This window comes from Saccopteryx bilineata, chromosome 5 (assembly GCF_036850765.1).
Source record: "Saccopteryx bilineata isolate mSacBil1 chromosome 5, mSacBil1_pri_phased_curated, whole genome shotgun sequence".
Lineage (NCBI taxonomy): Eukaryota > Metazoa > Chordata > Mammalia > Chiroptera > Emballonuridae > Saccopteryx > Saccopteryx bilineata.
Window position 1 is genome coordinate 139071309 of NC_089494.1, and position 21495 is coordinate 139092803.

General features: G+C 34.8%; 1 protein-coding gene across 1 annotated transcript in view; it reads right to left on the minus strand.

The window, feature by feature from the left end:
- GPR158 (G protein-coupled receptor 158) overlaps positions 1–21495 on the minus strand; it is a 532888-nt gene that overhangs the window by 245000 nt on the left and 266393 nt on the right. Inside the window, exon 3 of the mRNA XM_066280852.1 lies at positions 12414–12516. Coding sequence (XP_066136949.1) covers positions 12414–12516 — 103 coding nt within the window. The remainder of the gene's footprint in view (positions 1–12413; positions 12517–21495) is intronic.

The window sequence follows — 21495 nt, forward strand, 5'->3', positions numbered from 1 at the left end:
AGTGAAGGAAAGATAAATGAGTGGGACTACATCAGAATAAAAAGTTTTTGCTCAGCTAGAGAAACTGATATCAAAATAAATACCCAACTAAATGGGAAATGATACTTTCAAACAACAGCTCAGATAAGGGCCTAATATCCAAAATATATAAAGAAATCATAAAACTCAACAACAAACAAACAAACAATCCAATAAAAAAATGGGAAGAGGACATGAATAGACAGGTCTCCCAGGAAGAAATACAAATGGCCAACAGATATATGAAAAGATGCTCAGCTTCATTAGTTATTAGAGAAATGCAAATGAAAACTACAATGAGATACCACCTCACCCCTGTTAGATTAGCTATTATCAACAAGACGGGTAATAGCAAATGTTGGAGAGGCTGCGGAGAAAAGGGAACTTTCATCCACTGTTGGTGGAACTGTAAAGTAGTACAACCATTATGGAGGAAAGTATGGTGGTTCCTCAAAAAACTGCAAATAGAACTACCTTATGACCCAGCAATCCCTCTACTGGGTATATACCCCCAAAACTCAGAAACATTGATACGTAAAGACACATGTAGCCCCATGTTCATTGCAGCACTGTTCACAGTGGCCAAGACATGGAAACAACCAAAAAGCCCTTCAATAGAAGACTGGATAAAGAAGATGTGGCACATATACACTATGGAATACTACTCAGCCATAAGAAATGATGACATCAGATCATTTACAGCAAAATGGTGGGATCTTGATAACATTATATGGAGTGAAATAAGTAAATCAGAAAAAAACAAGAACTACATGATTCCATACATTGGTGGAACATAAAAACGAGACTAAGAGACATGGACAAGAGTGTGGTGGTTACCAGGGGTGGGGGGAGGGAGGACGCAGAAGGGAGGAAGGGAAAGAGTTAGGGGGAGGGGGAGGGTCACAGAGAAAACTAGATAGAGGGTGACGGAGGGCAATCTGACTCTGAGCGAGGGGTATGCAACATAATTTAATGACAAGATAACCTAGACATGTTTTCTTTGAATATATGTACCCTGATTTATTAATGTCATCCCATTAACATTAATAAAAATTTATTTTTAAAAAAATAAAGCTTGATAATGAAGGTGGTGTGTGGATCTTTGAGACTAAAGAAATGCTTCCTCAAGATAAAGGGTAAATTTGAAGAGCTATTAGCTTTGGCTACAACAGCTTTTCAGTTCATTATATGGGCGATCAAGTATGCTGCCTGGAGCAAAGATTGAAGAAAGACTTTGGGAGAAGGGTGCAGTAGCAGCACAGGACATCTGACAATTTGAAAATAGTCACCTAGAGTCATGAGCCTGTTGAGATAAATCATGACAATTTGTGTATGTTAACCTATCTGCTTACCTTAATTTTACTACATTGACATTAGAAAAACATAAAGTCTCTGAACATCTTTTACATAAGTATATAGGGTGTGGTAAAAGTAGGTGTACAGTTTTTTGCATGTAAAATAATGCAATAATAAATACTAATACAAGAACAAGTCCTGTTTTGTGTACTTTCAATTGTAAACCTACTTTTGCCATACCCTGTAGCTTTATATTTATATAAATTAGTAAAATTGTAAACTTTAAAATGGATAAGTAAACTATACTATATTTACTCAATGAACTTCTATGTAAATATTAAAATTATGTTTAAAAAAACTAGGTATAGCCCTGGCTGGATAGCTTGGTTAGTTAGAGCATCATCTCGAAGCACAGAGGTTGCCGGTTTGATACCCAATCAGGGCACATACAGGAGCAGACTGATGTTGCTATCTCTCTCTTTCTCTCTCTCTCTCTCTCCCTTTCCTTCTTCCTAAAATCAATAAATAAAAATTTTTTTAAAATGCAACTAGGTATAATATTTATAATAAATATAATATCAAGTTATTATAAAGATCATATATACAGATATTTGTTAAAAACAAACAGAAGTGACCAATAAGTTTTCAAATGACTCTTTAAATTCTACTGTTCTATACATTCCAAAGTTTCTTTAATAAGTGTGTAACATTTCTATAATAAAAACATAAATATTTTAAAACCATGACCCTATAGATGGCAATGAATAACAAAGTATATTTTTCTCCAAATCCCAAAGACCTAATTAACTCATCAATGCTACAGTTATTAAAAAATTTCAGATCTCTAAATTTAGATAATATTTCAATATTATTCACAGATAAAATTAGGTGTCTGTAGCATTTAATTTTGATATAATTTGAAATGTACAGAAAAACTGTCAAACATTGCAAAATTTCCAAATAAATGAATAAAAAGATATATATAGATAGATTGATAGAGATAGATATAGCTAGATATAGCTATAGACATAGATATATCACATATATATGGAATGTTATTCAGCTATGAAAAAAGATGTCCTGCCATCCTGATATCCTGGATAAACCTTGAGCATATAATGCTATGTGGGATATGTCAGATGGAGAAAGACAAATACTGCATGATATCCCCTATGCAGTGGTACCTTGAAATACAAATTTAATTTGTTCTGTAACCGAGCTCATAAGTCAGTCAACTCGTATATCAAACTGTTGATACTGGACCTGTGTGTCAATGCGCCAACTAACGGCAGCTTCCCGAATCACGATTCATATCTTGGAATTTCGCTTGGATCTCGAACAAAAATATGGATCAAGTAACAGCTCGTATCTTAAAAGAAAAAAAAAAATTTGCATGTCGGTCTGTTTGTATCTCAAGGTACCACTGTATATGGACCTGTAAAAAGTCAAACCTATGAAAAACAGAGTAAAATGCTCATAAGCAGGAAACGGGAGATGGCTGGAATAAGACTGATGGTGTTTGAGGGTATAAACTTGTAACAAGTAGTAAATAAGCCAGAGAAATCTAAAGCATGTGTAATAAATATAGACAATAATAATGTACAATAATGATATAATGTGATAAATATTACTTCAATAGCAATCATGTTACAATATATAAATGTATCAAAGTAACACACTATATACCTTAAATTTATGAAATGTCAGAGGTCAAATTTATCAAATAAAAAAATCCTATATATTTTTTTATCCAAATTCATTAATTACTTACATTAGCATTTTCTTTGCAATTCATATTCTCTTGAGAGATGTTTATAAATTATATAAATACTACTTTTTTCTGAACCATATCTGAGTAATGTTAGAGATATTGTATCTCTTTAGCCATAAATACTTTAGTTTGTATTTCCTAAGAAAATAGCATTCTCATACAAAGTCATAATATGATTATCAAAGTTGAGAAATTTAATACTGATACAATATTTTTAAGGAGTAGTGCATATTAAAATTTCATCAATTTTCACAATAATGGTCCTTGTAGCTATTTTTATCCATCAGGATAAAATCCAGGATCATGCCTAGCATTTTGGCTCCATGTCTCTAGTCCGATCTGGAACATAAGTAAGACATTAAAGTATTCTTTCTAGTCTTCCACAAACCTTTTCTGATCAGTTTGTAAGTTTTGATAAGTTTTATAAGGCTTTGAGAAAACTTTTTAAGCATAGCAAACATATAGCCTTTGAAAAATAATGTGTCTCAAATGCATATAATAAATATTAAATGTGTACCTATATGTTACTGTTGACTATATTCTTTTATGTTGACTTTAATTTCCATTATTAAACTAGGAAATGGTGATGATTTCTTAAAGAACTTCATTTTTATGTTGTTATTTTAAACTTTGAATTGCTTATTGATATTCTAATAGGGTTATAATAGTTAATACTATTAATAAGGTATTTCTAAATATTTCACCCCATTTGGGGATATTTTAAAATTCTGCTACTGAAATAAGTTAGACTCAAAATAACCAGAAAAAAATGCAGAGATACAGTTTTAAGTAATTTACTTAGACATCCTATTATCTTATTAACTTAAATTTCAGTTAATAGTGTTGTTATTCTTATCTAGCCATACTTACTTCAACAACAACAAAAAAATAGAAAGTAATAAATTAGTATCCTAATTTTTTTCCCTTCAGTTTGGTAATATCATCTTTTTCCTTTGAAAGGAAATGCAAATGGATTGGAAGATAATATAAATTTACATAAAAGATTTCAATTTGAATGCCTACATTTGAAAAAAATTACATTTGTATACATTGAAAAATTTTGTCATGCACCATAAAAACCCAAGTGACAATCTCCATCATTGCTGATGAAACATTAGAACTTTCCAGGAAGTTACTTAAAATATCAGGGGTTTTTTTTGTTTTGTTTTCTGAAGACTCAAGTAATAAACAAAGGGACATTTTTCTCCTACTCCTTTTTTTCTGATTAAAAACATACATTTTTCCTAATTTCTTAGATTGATATTTTCTCAGAATAAATTATAGAACTATCAAACCAGTAAGTCAAAATGTAGCCAAGTTTTTATGGCTTGAGGCACATATTGTCAAAATGTACCCCAGAAAGTTTTCTTCCTGTTTTATGGAAGAAAAATACTGAGTATCTGATTTAAGAGAATGAGTTGACGTAGGAGGTGTGTACTGAAATAGAAGTGATATATTTCAGGTCTTCCTTCACAGTATCAATTTTATATAGAAATATCAGCATAACATTAGTGTTTTGCTGATTAAGTTTCATAAGTGCCAGTAGTACAAAACTGCGTTTTTACAAGAGCAAAAACATAACATCTAGACCAGCGGTTCTCAACCTGTGGGTCGCAACCCACAGGTTGAGAACGGCTGATCTAGACATTTGAGTATCTGAATAGAAGTCAACCCTGTAAGACCAGTTATATTGTAAAGTTCTTACATTTGACCTAATTTACTAATATTGGACAGTGAGTTGTATTTTACTCAACACTGCCCTCATTTGTTGTTTGTGGGTATTGCAATGTATTTTGGGAAGATTCAGGTCTGTCCTGGAAGCTTAGAAATCTCACTTTTTTCAATAATTTCTTTTTTTCCAGTGGCTAAAAAAATATATATCTGGCATATAGTCAGTAATATTTTAAACAGATAAAATTTCAGACATAAATTAATGAACTAACCAGTAGCTCAGAGGTCCCTTCTTGGACCCTCAGTGATAAGAAATGGCTCTGACAGAGGAAGATATAGCCAAGACCCTTGCAGGACCAGCCCATGTGCTTATTATATCATGACTTCCACCTGTTTCCATTCCACAGGCATGCAGAAAAAAGATGAGTCACAGACAATGAAAATAGCTCAGCTGGAAGTAACAAAGAATCGAGTCAGTCATTGAGAATCCAACATTAGCTCTAGGTACAAATAATACTCATCTCAAGTCATTATAAGGGTAAACATCTCTTTCCTTTCCTTAAGCATATTTGCTTTTTCATTAGAACTGGAGGGAACATATTCATCAATCAAAATTTGGAGTTAAAATGCTGCAATGAACTGACCATGGGAAGATTAATTGTTATTTGTTATTTCATCTGTTTAGGATGATGAATAAATCTGCCTCCAGTCTTCAGACAGATAAAATCACCTTTAAAAATTAAGTAGAAAAAGGTACATGCACGTGAGTAGCTCGAACATATTCAGGAGATTTCTGTGCTTATTTGTTTCAATATTTATAATATCCACAAGGAGAGAACAGGTAGTAGATGGTGAATATATTGTACTTAGACTGCTATACAAAAAGATACTATTGTTGGGACATGAATATGTACTTGCATATCTTAAAATCAAGATTAGTTAATATAGTTTCATATACTTACATCATAAATGGCTAGCTGTGAAAACAGATTCAAAATGAAGATCAGTGAAAAATATTAGAATTTATATCTCTCACTATGAATATAGTTAAGAGCTCAATCTTCCCTGCACTTCTATATGCTTACCTATCTTACATTCATTTTTCTATTGACTCCTAGATTTTTATATCTTACAAGTGACCTTTTTGTTTAAAAAATACCACTTAAGATAAATCTTAGAATGATTTTGTTATGAATTCTAAGTTATTAAATACATACAGATTTTTGCCTATAGACAATTTATTCATTCAATCACCACAACACCCAATACATAAACAAAAGGGCTAAATTCTCCATATTCACATTAAGATAATAATCATCATAATCTTAAGAATATCATGTCATCTCATTTACTACTCACAGCTACCAAGGGGATAGGTTTTTACTATTTTTGCTTTATGAATAAGGGAAGAGAGTCTCAGAAGTTACAAAACACTTGCCCAAGTCTTCCACTAGTAACTAGAGACAAGATGCAAATCTATCTGTCTGACGCAAAGGCCAGCCTAACACACAAAACCCACCAGGGTATAATTTCTTCTAAGTCAATTATTTGGAATTGTGAACAATTTTCTCTAGAAGAAAACACTATGGCCTACTATAAACACTGTGATGAACGTCGAATGGAAAACAAACTCACTGAGTTGTACCAGCACCCTGTTATTGCTGGAACAAATAACCAAAAACTTGGTGTCTTAAAACAATGCAAATTTGTATCACCTTCTTACCTAAAATGTAATACATAATATATAATTGTATTTACTCTATCTTTCTGTAGCTCAGAAGTCTGACATGGGTCTTTGCTGGGCTAAAACCAAGATGTCAGCAGGGCTATATTTTTTTTTCTGGAGGATCTAGGGGTGACTTCATTTCCCTGCCTTTTTCAGCTTCTTGACACTACCTACATCCTTTGGTTCATGGACCCATTCCTTCATTTTTAAACAAGACATGCAGAATTCTCTGACCTTCCTTATGTCCTCATTTTTATCTCTGACCACAGTTGACAAAGTGCCCTTGCTTTTCAGGACTCTCATTATTAGACTGGGCCCACCTGGATAACCCAGGAAATCTCCCCAGTTCAAGGTCCATAATAAAATCATATCTGCAAAGCCTCTTTTTGACATGTGGGGTAACGTATTCACAGGTTGTGAAAATTTGGACATGCACATCTTTGGGGGGCCCACTATTAGGCCTACCACAATAAACTAATGCATCAGTGACTAATAGTCAGTTTCCCTGCTGGAAGTTTTTGAATATCTGGAGGAAGATGATTATTAGCATATGTGAATCTCTAATTAGCAGTCTAATAATGTAGCAAAATCATGTAAACAAATAAAAATAAATATGGAAAAATCTTAAAAAGTAAAATTTAATCTTGTAGGAGAAAAGAAAGATTTTTGGAGGACTGAATATTGTATCTCAGAGCAGGGCCTATTTTAAGGACAAACTGAACTGAAAAAAATTGGGACTTGGGCCCTGGCCAGTTGGTTCAACAGATAGAGTGTTGGGCCAGTGTGCAGACGTCCTGGGTTCAATCTCTGGTCAGGGCACACATGAGAAGCAACCATCTGCTTCTTTTCCCCTCCCTCTCCCTCTCCTCTCTCTCTCCCTCTTATAGTCAATGGCTTGATTGGTTAGAGCATCAGCCCTGGGAACTGAGAATAGCTCAATTGATTCGAGCATCAGCCCCAGATGGGAGTTGTTGGGTGGATCCTGGTTGGGGACCATATGGGAGTCTCCTCTCAAAAAGAAAAATGGGACTTGGAGATATGTTCCTCTGCTGGGAAGTTGATGAGACACTAGATGAAAATGATGAAAATGGGCAGCATATTTGAAAAAAGGGGTAAATAGAATAAATAGGTTCTAAATAATAATCACAAAAATAATATTATTTTTGAGCATATGATATGTAATAACTACCATGATTAGAACTTTACATTTAATACTTTATTTAATTTTTATAACAATTGTATAAAGTAAGTATTATACACCCATTTTATATATGACATCAAGTTTAGGGAAAATAAATAATTTAGCACAGTGCAAGTAAAGAATAAAGTCAGGATTCAAACCTAAGTTAGACTTATTCCAAAGACCATGCTCTCAATTATTTTTTTAAGATATGACAGAAATTTAGCTCTGAGATTAGCAACTAGGGAAGTTCAATGTGGTATGGAGTATGTTTCAATAATTGAAAATAACATAGTCAAAGACAGAAGGCAAAAACAATAGTCAAAAATTGAAGAAGATTGGCAGCACTGGGCACTCTTCCACTGGCAATTAACCCCATCTGCAGTCACATTTACTAGCTAAACCCCTATCCCTACAAATAGGACAAATCAAAGGAGTCATGAAAACTGAAAAATAAGGAAATGACTGAGACAAAAACACAAGCCTGATAGAAGAAGAATTTTGCTACTGCAACTAGAGTAAAACTGGTTAGGACTAGGTTTCTTCAGTATAGCAAAAGTGAATCAGATCATAAGGCTGAAGATGATTAGCAAAGTGATTACACTAACTATGAGAATGTTATGTTCAAGCTCTCTTCATATGAAGATAAAATATCTCAAGCTTTCCAGCCATGAAACAGGAGAGAAGGAGCATAAGACCCAAGCACAACAAAAAAGACACTCATTGCAGCTCTGCCGAACAGTGTGTTTAGAGCTCAGCATCGAGCTCAGCATCCTTGTATTGTACTTGCTTTCAAAGAGCTTTCCTTCTTTTTATTGAAAGACTGTACATTTTAAAAATCACTACTTTTTGGTCTTTTTTCCCCACCGGAGTTGGTAAAGCAGGGATCGTCATTTTTAGGTATGGGTCATTTACATGGAAATGTACCTGAGCTGAAGTCAATGTGGAAGACAAGAGGTAAGACCAAGAGGGTGGTAATGTGTTCACATAAAAGAAGTTTCACTGAAGATACAGTTCATACTTAGATGGATTTAAGAAAGATGAGCTTAGCATAAGCTTGTATTTCATCAACCTGGAAGTGAACAACCCGGATTTGAAGAGGCAGTTATACGTCAGCACTTGGTTATTCTGAAATCCCTCTACTATCCAGATGTCAGATCCTATTAGCTCTCAGAAGACCATCGATTTCAAGAGAGATGCCAGGAAAACAGTCTCTGGGCTGTCAGTACAATTTTAAATCACATCATTTCAACACATCCCTATTGGTCTTTGCAAACCTTTGTTTACTGTGGGGCCTAGATCTAAATAAAGAATTTAAATCACTTCATATTTTAACAGCATTTTTGACAATCACATTTACATTTTCTCTAGCAGATCAGCACCACATCTTAGCTCTCTGTCTCAAAGGGATACTGGACTATAATAGATGTGGGAATTTCAGGTCTTTTTCTAGATTTACAACTACAAATTAGATAAATTTTATCTTTGAGGTGCATCTTTTTCTGTTTTCTATACCCCATTTTCCCTATCCGGCAACTAATTTCCCCGTTGCTTCTCATCCCTAAGTGTTCTTATCGTGATTCTCGATTCTCAATGCAGCGCTGGTTGTTACAGACCTTTGTTGCCCATCTTCCTTCTGATCCACATAGAAATCTCTCCAAAGGCTCTAGTTCTAAAACTGGTTATCCTGATGTGATAAACTATGTTTGACAAAGTGCTATTGACCAATGGTGCTTAAGGATGATCTCTTCACATATATTGCTGATGTTTATTTATACATGTGTACATATGTTTTTTTTGTTGTTGTTATTTACTACTTATCTGTATCTATGGAAACTTATTATGTGCCATGTACTGTGATAGCAGTTTTACATGTGTTATTTCATTTTGGGGGGGTCTTTTTCAATGCTTCCTTTACCTTTGGCCATTCCTTTCTTCATGGATACCTCCTCAAACAATAAAAACAACTGCTCATATGAACTGCCTGGATACTATAATTAAAAGACTTAATATATTAAAACACAAAGTAAATATTCTAACAATAAACTGAAAATATAATAATGTTAAAATAGTCTTTGATAGATGACCCTGGTGAGCTATAGCTCATAATTCTAGTCAGATTTTTTATTTTCTCTCTAAGACAAGGAATGAATAATGTAGGACTTTCATGAACCCTCACAAGACCATCAGGAAAGATATTTTGGTCAAAGAGAGCTTCACTAATTTCAGATTATAATCTGTAGCTATCTTTCTGCTCTGTCATTGAGGAAGGTCAATTCTGGTTAAGGATGTGCTGAGGTTAAAGATGAATCACATCTATGCCCAAATATAGATCCTCCTTCTGAAAACTGTGGTCTCTTTTCCACGGGTAACAGAGTGTATGACATGAGAGTTAGACTTATGCACACAAGCAGCCTTTTCTTAAAGAGGTCCAGTGAAAAACACTGGCTTTTAAAATAAGGAAGAAAGTAGGAGTGTGCAAATTAAATAAAGATAAATTGTTAAAGGTTAACTAGTTACTTCTGGTGGTGTCATAAGCAAATGGTATAGTCATTCTCTGGTTCTGCAATATTTAGATTTTTTATTTCAGTCACATAGTGGGAACTGAGAACAAATGTGGGTAAACCAGATACAAAATACCTTCACAACACATAAGTTAAAACCTATTTCCTTAACCATTCAGTGTTGAATTATATGTTATGTCTGGACCATAAATGTGAAAAATGTCAAAGTAGCTCTGGCATTGCCATGGTTTGCTACACACACACACACACACACACACACACACACACGCCAGGAAAAACATATTCATCCTAAAAGGGTGCTCTCATCATTGCTATTGTAGTAGTTTTCCATTGCTGTATATGATAAATCACTGGAGAGTTAAAGGCGTAAAATGCCTAGTTATTATTTCCCAGTTTCTGCTGATCAGAGGTCCAGGTCCAGTGAAACTGAGTTGTCTGCTCAGAGTCTCCCTAAACTGAATTCCACATTCTCATCTGGAGAGAGGGGTTCTTTTCCAAGTGTTCAGGCTACTGGAAGAATTTCTTTGCTCATAGTTGTAGAACTGAGATCCCTGTTTTCTTGGTGGTTACCCTTAGCTCTTAATGGCCACCTTTAGGGTCCTAGCTGTGTCACCCTCTCATGACAAGATAGTTTACTTATTCAAAGCCAGCACTAGACTCTTTCTACACTCTGCTGCTTTGGAAAGGAGTCTTATTTAATGCAATGTAATCACCAGAGTGCCTATACCATTACCTTTGCTACCCAACATAGCCTAAATAAGGGAGTGAAACTGCCCACTGCATTCACAGGCCCCACCCACACTTAAGGGGAGGGGACTGTGCAGTGCACCATGGGAGCAGAACCTTGAAAGCCATGTGAGAATCATGCCTGCAACAACTATCACTCAGAACACTGGCTGAACTCTATGAATAAGGTAGAACAAAATGTTACTCACCTCTAGAACCTAAAAATTAAATGTAAACAGTCTCAGTACCATGAATAGTGTTTTACAAACAAAACAAAACAAAAAAACAGCTATAAATGTCCACTAAAATAAGACATTCAGGTCTCAATCTCAATAGACCCTTGTACTAAATCTAGTATAGATGTAAATTCCTAATCAGACCAATAAGAAGGCTGGCAAAGACTCATGGATGACTATCTAAAAAATACCTATACTTCATTTTCAGCAACCATAAGCCTTAACTTCCCATGAAACCATCCCCTTAACCATTATCTCCTTCTACTTAGTTATAGCTGGCTAGAAGCCCATATGGCAACATTATGTGCTCTAAAGATAGAGTAAAAAAAAAAAGCAATATTCACATTCTAACACTGATATTTTCTGGAGTAGAAATAAAATAACCAGAGGACCACATTTTGATTCTGGGGTATGCACCCTGTATAAGCACCTCCTCTTGAATGTAAATATAATAGGGCAGTCTCTCCTTTAATTAGGTTACACCATATGGCAAAATGATGGGATAATAACTCCCATGATTCCATGCTTATACAAGACTCCATCTGAATAGACTGAGGAGACTCTCTGGCTAATCTTGAAGAAGTAGGCTGTAGTGTTGTGAGGGGATCACATGGCTAGGACTTGAGACTTTCAGGAGCTGAGAGTAAGCCCAAGCTGACATCTAGGAAGAAAACAGAGACCTCAGGCATACAATTGCAAGAAATTGGGTTCTGCCAATGACATGAATGAGCCTAGAAGAAGATCCTGAGCTTCACACCATATCATATCCCATTAATTAGGGCCAGGTGAGACCCCAAGCACAGGACCCAGCTAACAACGCCTCACTGGAATGCTGGCCAATGAAAACTGTGTGATAATATATTTGTGTTGCCTTAAGCTGTTAATTTCGTGGTAATTCTTTTTGCAGCACAGAACACTAATATAAACAAATTGATAAATAAAATAAACTAGCAAAGTTAGTTTTAGAAACGTTGCATCAACAGCTCCCAATACAGAATTCCAGTTGGTCTTAGCAAATAACTACAGAATTTGCAGACCCTTAGAATGTATTGAAAACTAAAATACCAAAAATAAACAGTATTTTTGTGGTACTCAGAGTATTGTTAATGACAAATCAAAGTAACAACTCCTTAAGTGATGAAAGAATGCCAAACCAGTGGGGTTTAACCATGTAACTTCAACAAGGTTAAGAAAATATCTGAATAATTAATAATGGAGATATTGTGTGTATTCAGATATATGCACAAAAGCAAAAAGCACTTACTCTGAAAATTGCTCACTGAGAAGACTTGAGGATGATAGAATCCTGCTTTGCAAATGCATCGAAAGGCTCCAAGCACAAATCCAAGGCCTTTAACTGGCAAACACTATAAAGAGGAAAAGACAGCAACAGAGTTGATCAGAGTTTCTTTCATAGTATAAGGGCCCACAGATATCCATCACTGTAAATGGTAACAAGAGCTAACACATATTCCAGAAATAAAATATCTCTTTTTTGAGCTTCCATTTTAGGTTTGTTAGCCAACATACATTTTTTTTAAGTAGCAAGTTAAATTTTCTTTCTAAATATATGTCATACAGCTGCAGTCACCACACATCTTAAACTCATGCAATCATCTTAAAGAGTAATTACTAGACATAGTTTTGTTTCTCAATGCTTCACATACCATCTTATTACTTTAAGAGATATTTCCAAAGCCTATAAGAATATTTTTAAAGTGATTCTATGCTAATTTTATCAAAGCAAAGGTAGGTAGGTAAGTAGCTGAAGGGATATACAGAATTTGAGACATAAAATTGCTTTTATGTATTAAATACTCATCAAATCTCATCCTTGAAACAGACTTTCTTGAATATTTTATTTCATTAATATCCTCCCTTTTTCACCCAATACACACTTATATTTAATTATATCCTGCAATTGGTAACACAGTCTTTGACCCAGAGCAAACTATGAGGGCAGATAACTACTAGTCAATTCAAATATGTTAGCTAGAACTTATGACACAATCACTGTGTGTTTATAAAATTCCTATAGAGCCAGGGGAAAGAACATCATGTGAAGATGGAAGCACAGATTGGAGTGATGTATCTGTAAACCAAAGAGTGAAAGAATTGCCAGCAACACCAGAAACTGGAGAGAGGCATGGAGCACATCATGCCCTAGAGTCTTCAGAGAGAACACAGCCCTGCCAACACCTTAGTTTTGGAGTTCTAGCCTCTAGAACTGTAAGAGAATAAATTTCTTTTGTTTTAAGAAAAAAAAAGAAAGAAAGAAAAAGGAAAAAAGTAAAAGAAAATTCCTACAAAACCTAATTAAAATAACACGTACTATTCATAAATACCCAGTTATATAATAGGTTACATTGTATTTCTGAATGATATAAACAAAAATGCAAAAGGCAATGATAACATTTACTTTGGAGATGCACCGGGACTATTCATAGAGCATATTATTTATGGTAAGCCAGAAAATATAGATTTGAATTCTGACTTCATCACTTACTAGCTATGTGAATTTGAGCTGTTCCCTTAACTTCTCTGAACCTTTTAAAAAATATTTGTATGAATAATCTCTCAGTCAGATTCAGATACAGTTTGAAGAAGGGAGAACCACCAAGATGTCCTACAAAGTGGAATACGGGGCATAGGAGTAGGAAAAGAATAAAGGCTGAGTCTTCAGGGTTTTGACCTGGGCAACCTTAAGCATGGAGTGGCCATCACTGAACTGGGAAAGGCTGCAGGTAGAGGAGACTGAGGGAAAGAGCAGTTCAGCTTTGCAAATATTAACTGTGAATTGTCTATTTGAAATTTAAATTCTAGACATAAAATAGGCAGTCCACTAAAGTAGTATGGAGTTTAGGAGAAGTGTCCTCTCTGTATGACTTGGGATTTATTTATATAAATATGATAGACAAAGCCATGAGATCAGATAAGACTAGATCATTGAGGGAATGCCTGTAAGCACTGAAGGAAATAGGTTCGAAGTGGTGAGACTCAGGTTGCCAAGAGGAAGAAGCAAAATTTACCAAGAGCAGCCATTCAATGCCGCATTACATCATTAACTCGAATACGTTACTATGAGCATAACATATGGAATTTATCAGGAGTTGTGTTTATTAAACAGTAATCTAGCAAAGACTAATGCAGGTTAGCTAAGTCTTAGATACTAAAAATACGGTGTGTGGAAGTCCCGGGTTCAATTCCTGGTCAGGGCACACAGGAGAAGCACCCATCTGCTTCTCCACCCTTCCCCCTCTCCTTCTTCTCTGTCGCTCTCTTCCCCTCCCACAGCCAAGGCTCCATTGGAGTAAACTTGGCCCGGGCACTGAGGATGGCTCCATGGCCTCTGCCTCAGGCACTGAGGATGGCTCCCATTGCAGGGGAACAACACCCCAGATGGGCAATGCATCGCCCCCTGGTGGGCATGCCAGGTGGATCCCAGTAGGGTGCATGCAGGAGTTCGTCTGTCTGCCTCCCCGCTTCTAACTTTGGAATAATACAACAAAAAATTGTTTGTTAGAATTATACATTGAGGTTCTCTGGCCCTGGGCTTTTCTCTGTTGGTAGGTTTTTGATTACTGATTTAATCTCTTACTAATTATAGTTTTTATTTATTTTAGATTTTTAAATTTCTTCATGACTCAGACTTGGTGGGTTATATATTTATAAGGATCTATCCAGTTTGTTCTAAATTCTTTGCTACTATCTCTTCCCATCTGAACCTGGATTACTCCTTAGGTCTGACTTTGTGGTTTCTCAAGAGCCCTCCTTAGTAAATCTTTGCTGATAGCTTGATAAGATTCATCAAAGAGGTCATCCAATCTTGTGAGCACTTGCTTTACTAAAATAAATAAATATGTCAAATATTTAAATATATACCTTAAATTTTTGTTAAATTTAAGAGTAAATTTTTGAAGAAATTTCTCCTGTATTAAGTGAGAATCTATATTCTAAATCCCTAAGGAAGAAAAATTATTTAAAAATTGGTTGGAAAGTGGCAGAATTAGAGTAGCTATGGAATGAGGGCAGTCTGGGCCAAAGCAAGTGTATGTAGCAATAGCGTGTTAGGTGCATGCGGGCCCCACAGTTTTGGAGTAAGGAAAGCAGGATGATATTCTTTTACTGAAGTTAACTGACTAATATTTTTTTCCTTTAATAATATAAAATAATTTAAGAGTAGAATAAAGAGTTTGAGGTATCTAATATTTTGTATCACTGTGTTTTCCATTATAAAATTAGGATGTACTCTTTTTTTTTAAGTTCAAGGGGCTTTATATTTGTCAATATTTGTCTAATCAACTCAATTTTTAAAAAAATCTTTAAACTGTAGAGTTAGCTTATAGCAAAGAAATGTTATTCCAATAAACTTTCAGATGTGCCTTAAACATTTTAAGTTCTCAACCAAGTCACTGATGCAGAGCAGAATTCTATTATCTCAGAATTAATGCTGTGTTAATAAACAGCATGAACCTCCAAATTATAGTGAGGCAAAATATTTAAAGTTAACTATTGTATTTTTGTCTGGTTTTGTTATCAGGGTAATGCTGGCTTCATAAAATGAGTTAGAAAGTGTTCTCCAATTTTTTGGAAGGGTTTGAGGAATAATAAGAATAATAGTATTAATTCTTTTTTAAATGTTTGATATTTTGGCCCTGGCCAGTTAGTTCAGTAGTTGAGCGTCCTAACAAAGCCAGACAAAAATACAACAAAAAATAAATAAACTATAGACCAATAATCTTGAATAATATTGATATGAAAATCTTCAACAAAGTACTCACAAACTAAATTTAACAGCACATTAAAGGAAATGTATACATCATGACTAAGTGGGACTTGTTTTTGGAATTCAAGGATGGTTCAACATATAAAAGCCAATCAATGTAGCACACCATATTGACAGAATGAAGGGCAAAACTGGGTGACCATTACAATTAATGCATAAAAGACATTTGACAAAATTCAATATACCTTTAAAGAAAAAACTAGGAAGAAGGAAACTACTTCAACATAATGGCCAAATACAAAAAGCCTGTGGCTAACATCAGACTCAAAGGTGAAAACTGAAAGTTTTCCTCTAAGACCAGACAAAGGCATGGGTTCCCACTGTCATCACTTCTATTCAACATAGCACTGGGATCCTAGCCATGGCAATTAGGTAAGAAAAAGATATAAAAGGTATCCACAAAAGAAAGGAAAAAGCACAATTATCTTTGCCAATGACATAATTTTATATGTAGAAAAATACTAAACATTTCACACACACACACACACACACACACACACACACACACACACACACCATATTTACCTAAGTTCTAAGATACATAATCTTGTTGAGTTGCTCTATACACTAGCAATAAGTAATCCAGCTGCTCTCTCTTGAGCATGCCCTCACCTTTCCCCACCCCCTCCTTTACCCAGCACATGCTTTCGCTAAAGTATGCCCAAGCCTTCCCCACTGCTTCCCCCCAAGCATGCATACCCTTGCTTTCCTTCTCCCAAGTTCCAAGAGCCTTTCTTTTGGCTCTGTAACTCATTTCCTGAGCACATGCAACCCAGTTAGTTCATTTTTCTACCTCTGTGACTTTCTAAATAAATTACTGCTTGTAAAAATAAATAAATAAATAAACAAACAAATAAATAAATAAGCAATCCAGAAAATAAAAAATTTTTAAATTTTATTTACAATAATTTCAAAAAGAAAAAAGTACTTATAAATAAACTTAGCCAAGGAGGTAAAAGACTTGTAAACTGACAATGAAACATTCCTGAAAGAAGTTACATAAAACATAAACAAATGAAATGACATCTGTGTTTATGAACTGAAATTTTATGAACTGGAAATAATATTGTTATATATCCATATTACCTAATGTAGTCCTTATCAAAATCTCTAAAAATTCCCAAAGGGCAATTCTTCCAAAAACAGAAAAATGCCATCTGATTATTCATATAGAATCTCAAGCACCCCAAATAGTCAAAATCATCTTAAAAAGAACAAAATTGGAGGTCTCACAGTTCCTAATTTCAAACATATTACAAAGCCATGGTAATCCAAACCCTGTGGTACTAGCATAAAGGCAGCCATGTGGACAGACCAGTGGTACAGAATAGAGAGCCAAAGATCAACTCTCATATCTAATGGTCAGATGATACCTGCAAGGACGCCAGGACCACGCAATGGAGGCAGGAATGGCCTCTTCAACAAATGGTGCTGAGAAAACAGGGCATTCACATGCAAAAGAATGAAGTTTGACTGACTTTACACCATATACAAATTCAACTCAAAATGGAATAATAAAAACCTAAGCATAGTGCCAAAAACCATAAAACTTAGAAGAAAACACAGGGGGAAGTGATCATACATTGGATCTGGGATTAAGTTCTCAGATAGGGCACCAAAAGCACAGGCAACAAAAACAAAAAACGAGCAAATGATCGGGGTCAGGGAATGCAATCAGGGCGACACTAGAATCTGTGTAAATACAATAAATTAAATAAAATAAAAAAAAACAGGCAAATGAGACTATATCAAACATGAAAAACTTTCAATTTAATGTTATGTATTTTTTACCACAATTAAAAATATTTTTAAAAAGTTTAGAGCAAAATGGTTTTTATTCCCCAATGATGTGTATATATAAACATTATAGGTTATATCACAACACATAATTGACATGACATATATAATTCATCTGAACTCCTGGCAAACGTAATTGCAGAGCAAAATCTGGCCAGCCTGCCATTCATAAATATTTTATATGGATACTACTAATGAGCAGTGGGATGGCTAAAATTAGATATGTAGGGGGAATCTTGTTTGGCATTTAATGGAAACAATGTGGCTAAGAATCACATTTTCATAAAGTTCTAAAAACAAAAATAAAAAAATACAAACAAAAAAGCTAATTTGGACTGAAAGAAGAAGGCAGGAAGAATGTAAATACAATAAAATTTATATAATTCAAAATAATACTCTAGAAATTGACATTTAAATACCTATTCCCCCCCCACTTTAAATTCTGTTTTGACATTTTTCTAAAATGTAAAACACTTTCTGGCTTCTCTAATCTGAATACCATGAACAAAATTTAACATTCTCTCCATGAGTCAGAATTATTATTTTGAACAACAGGTACCTAATTGTGCTGAAATAAATATACTTGTGCCCTCTGGAGCTATCAAAAGTTTGTGGCTATTTTCTCACACATTACATAGCACAGAGCATTGTACTTTTTGAGTTCTTATGCTTACTTTTTATGTTTTATTTTCTGTTTTCTTCTTTATTTTGAGCTACCAGTTGTCATATTTTAATTATAAAATAATGGACTTTTGTCTAGAAATGTCTTTTCCCATCTAAGTTGTGGTTATAATTGCCTATATACATGGAAACTAGATCACCAAAAAGCAAATCAAGAGTATATGAAGATGAGAAATAATAAAGAAAGAATAAGAAGGATAAAAACAGTTCATGTTTCCTGAGTCTTTACTCTATGCCCGGCACTAAGACCTGTACAAGTATTAACACATTTAGTCCTATATATATTCTATTATTAGTTCCACCTTAAGGATGATGAGAAAATTTAGGTACAGACTGCTAAAGTAATTTTCCCAAAGTCACACAGCTAGTAATTGGCAGAGCTAGGATTCAACTCTGGTGGTCTGGCTCCAGAGAGTGTAATGAGTGCTCTGTACAGAGTCTAGCCGCAGAGTAGAATTCCGTATACAGGAGCAGATGCTACATTGGTCACTTTGGAGTCTATTTTTATTGTTCAAAGATCTTTATTTTTCCATTCTTGGTTTCAGTCACTATTTCAAATGGATCAGTTTGCTGGGTCATTAAGCTTTAAGTAAGTGAAAGTTATTAATTTTAAAATGTATATATAAAATATATTTTAAGAAACACAGTTGACTCTGACACCTGTTACAAATAAGCCTCTTCCTTCCCAACATAGAGATCTCAGCTCAAATCTTAAAAAAAGGAACCTTCATTTCAGAACATACAAGTGGAGTATGTCTTCCATACCTGAATTCCTGAAAACAGAAATGCCTTTGTGCCTAAGGAGAATCATGAGGCCAGTCAACAGATGCTCAGTCCCAATTTAAACTCAGCAAGCATACCAATATAAACCAGGGGTCTTCATGACAGTCCAGGTTGTCACCTCTTACTCTTTGCAAAAACACAGTTCTGCTCTTCTTTGACAGAAGACATACCAAATTCCAGAAAGGATTTTTTGCTATGTTGAATTTGCTGAGCTTTATTCAAAAAGCAGATGGCAACACCACGCAGGCATATAGAAAGACGAAAAGCTTGTTCCTGACAAGATGAAAGAGTGACTGGGTCTACTAGAATATTTTAAAGATACGTCACCTTTTATCTTTCTTTACCCTTTCTATGTAAGTTGTGAAGAAATGCTGTGAAGCTTTGAATTTGTTCATTTGGGAGTGGGTTTTGGTGGACTTGGTACTAAAATAGGGTAATTACACTAATATCCAATGGATTTTCTCCACAAGTATTTGTGAGTTTATGAAAACAAGAGAAAAACACTCAAACAGAAGAAATCTAAAAGGCCTCCAGGCAATGAGGGTACACACCACCCACATATGTCATCAAACAATGTTCCAGAAAAACAAGAACTCATGAATAACAAATAATGCAGTATTTCACCAGGGAAAAAAGAACTACACTGTGTCTCTATTATTCATTAGCTTCCAGAGCCTGGTTTAAAAAGCATGATAGACTAAATAAAGGTGGGAGGTGAGGAGGTAGAGAAAGGGAATGAGGAGATTTTTTTATGATATAGTTAAGATTTAAAAAGAAACTGTTTTCTATTATTTTTGATATGTTTGTGTTATATTCGGTAGAACCAGTTGTCACAAAACAGGGCTAAAAGATGACAACATAGCACATTACAAGTCTATCAACTAAAGGGCGACAACACAGCACATTACAATTCTATCAACTAAAGGGTGACAACACAGCACATTACAAGTCTATCAACTCCACACTGATACAGAGCAAGATGCTTTGTGGGGGTTTGAAACTGACTAAGGAAATGTCTAGAGTATATCCCCTCAACTGAGCAGACCCCTTTCCTAGACCCTTCTTCAGAAACAGTCCCAAAAGCTTGATATAGTGCATACTATGCTAATACTTTTTAAAAATGAAACACTGTCTTTCACTATACCACAAACTCACTACAATGCATCTATGCTCTACTTTTGACACCCTGGGTTTTTTGCGGTCATAGTTCATGAACACTGGGGACTTCCCTTTCATTCTCTTCCTAATTAAGCTTCTGCTAACTGAACCCCATCTTATGCTATTTGCTGCAGCGACAAAGAGGAACAAAGCCTTGGTCTAGTTCTCAGAAAATTTAAACAAATAATAAAAAAAGCAAAATCAGAGCTCTACCCTGATCATAGCTAAAGGGTTTCATCAATGTATGTTTGGTTTTGAGAAGTCCATCTTTTGACATTTTTCTAGAATCAATTGTTTGTTAAAACACAAACTGCTGTACTAAGAACAGACATTCATAGGATACATATAATATGACTTCAATTTTATAATATTTAAAAACATAAAACTTTTATAAAGTACTGATCAAGGATATATACATATGTAAAACTATAATGAATAAAAGTGATAAACATAAAAGTCAGGATAAGGATCACCTGTTGGTGGGTCAGATGGGTATAGGGTGAAGGAAGAACATATAGGGGATTTTTTATAATACTGGTAACAATCTTTTTCAAGTTGGATAGTGGTATAATCTTCACTGCAATATCCACAATATCTAGCACAGTGTCTGGCATATAGTAGGTACTCAATAAATATTACTGAAATGAGGAAAGAAAAGAGGGAAGGAAAATGTCTTTAGTTTCTGGCTATGATACATTACCTAATGGCAGGTGAAGTTCCCACCCCAAACAATTACAACATGTGGATAAAATGAATTAATGAATGAATGGAAGGAAGGAAGGAAGGAAGGAAGGAAGGAAGGAAGGAAGGAAGGAAGGAAGGAAGGAAGGTGGGAAGGAAGGAAGAAGGAAGGAAGGAAGCTTAACTGCTGAATTGAGTTTAGGACCTTCCAAGGATAAAGGGTCCCAATAAACATCTAAGATTCTCGGTGAACCGCCTAGAATACTATACCCTAAAAGTAAGAGTGAATAAGAAGTAGTTTGAGCCTTTCATAGACTACTGTCCATCTTTGGGACAGCTCAAGTACTGATTAGATGAATGTGATCTGTTTCTATCAGGTTACTCATCAGAGATAGAGTAAAACCTGTATGGAAGAAGGTAATGCATCCAGAATCACTATAACAACACCATGTCTGGCACA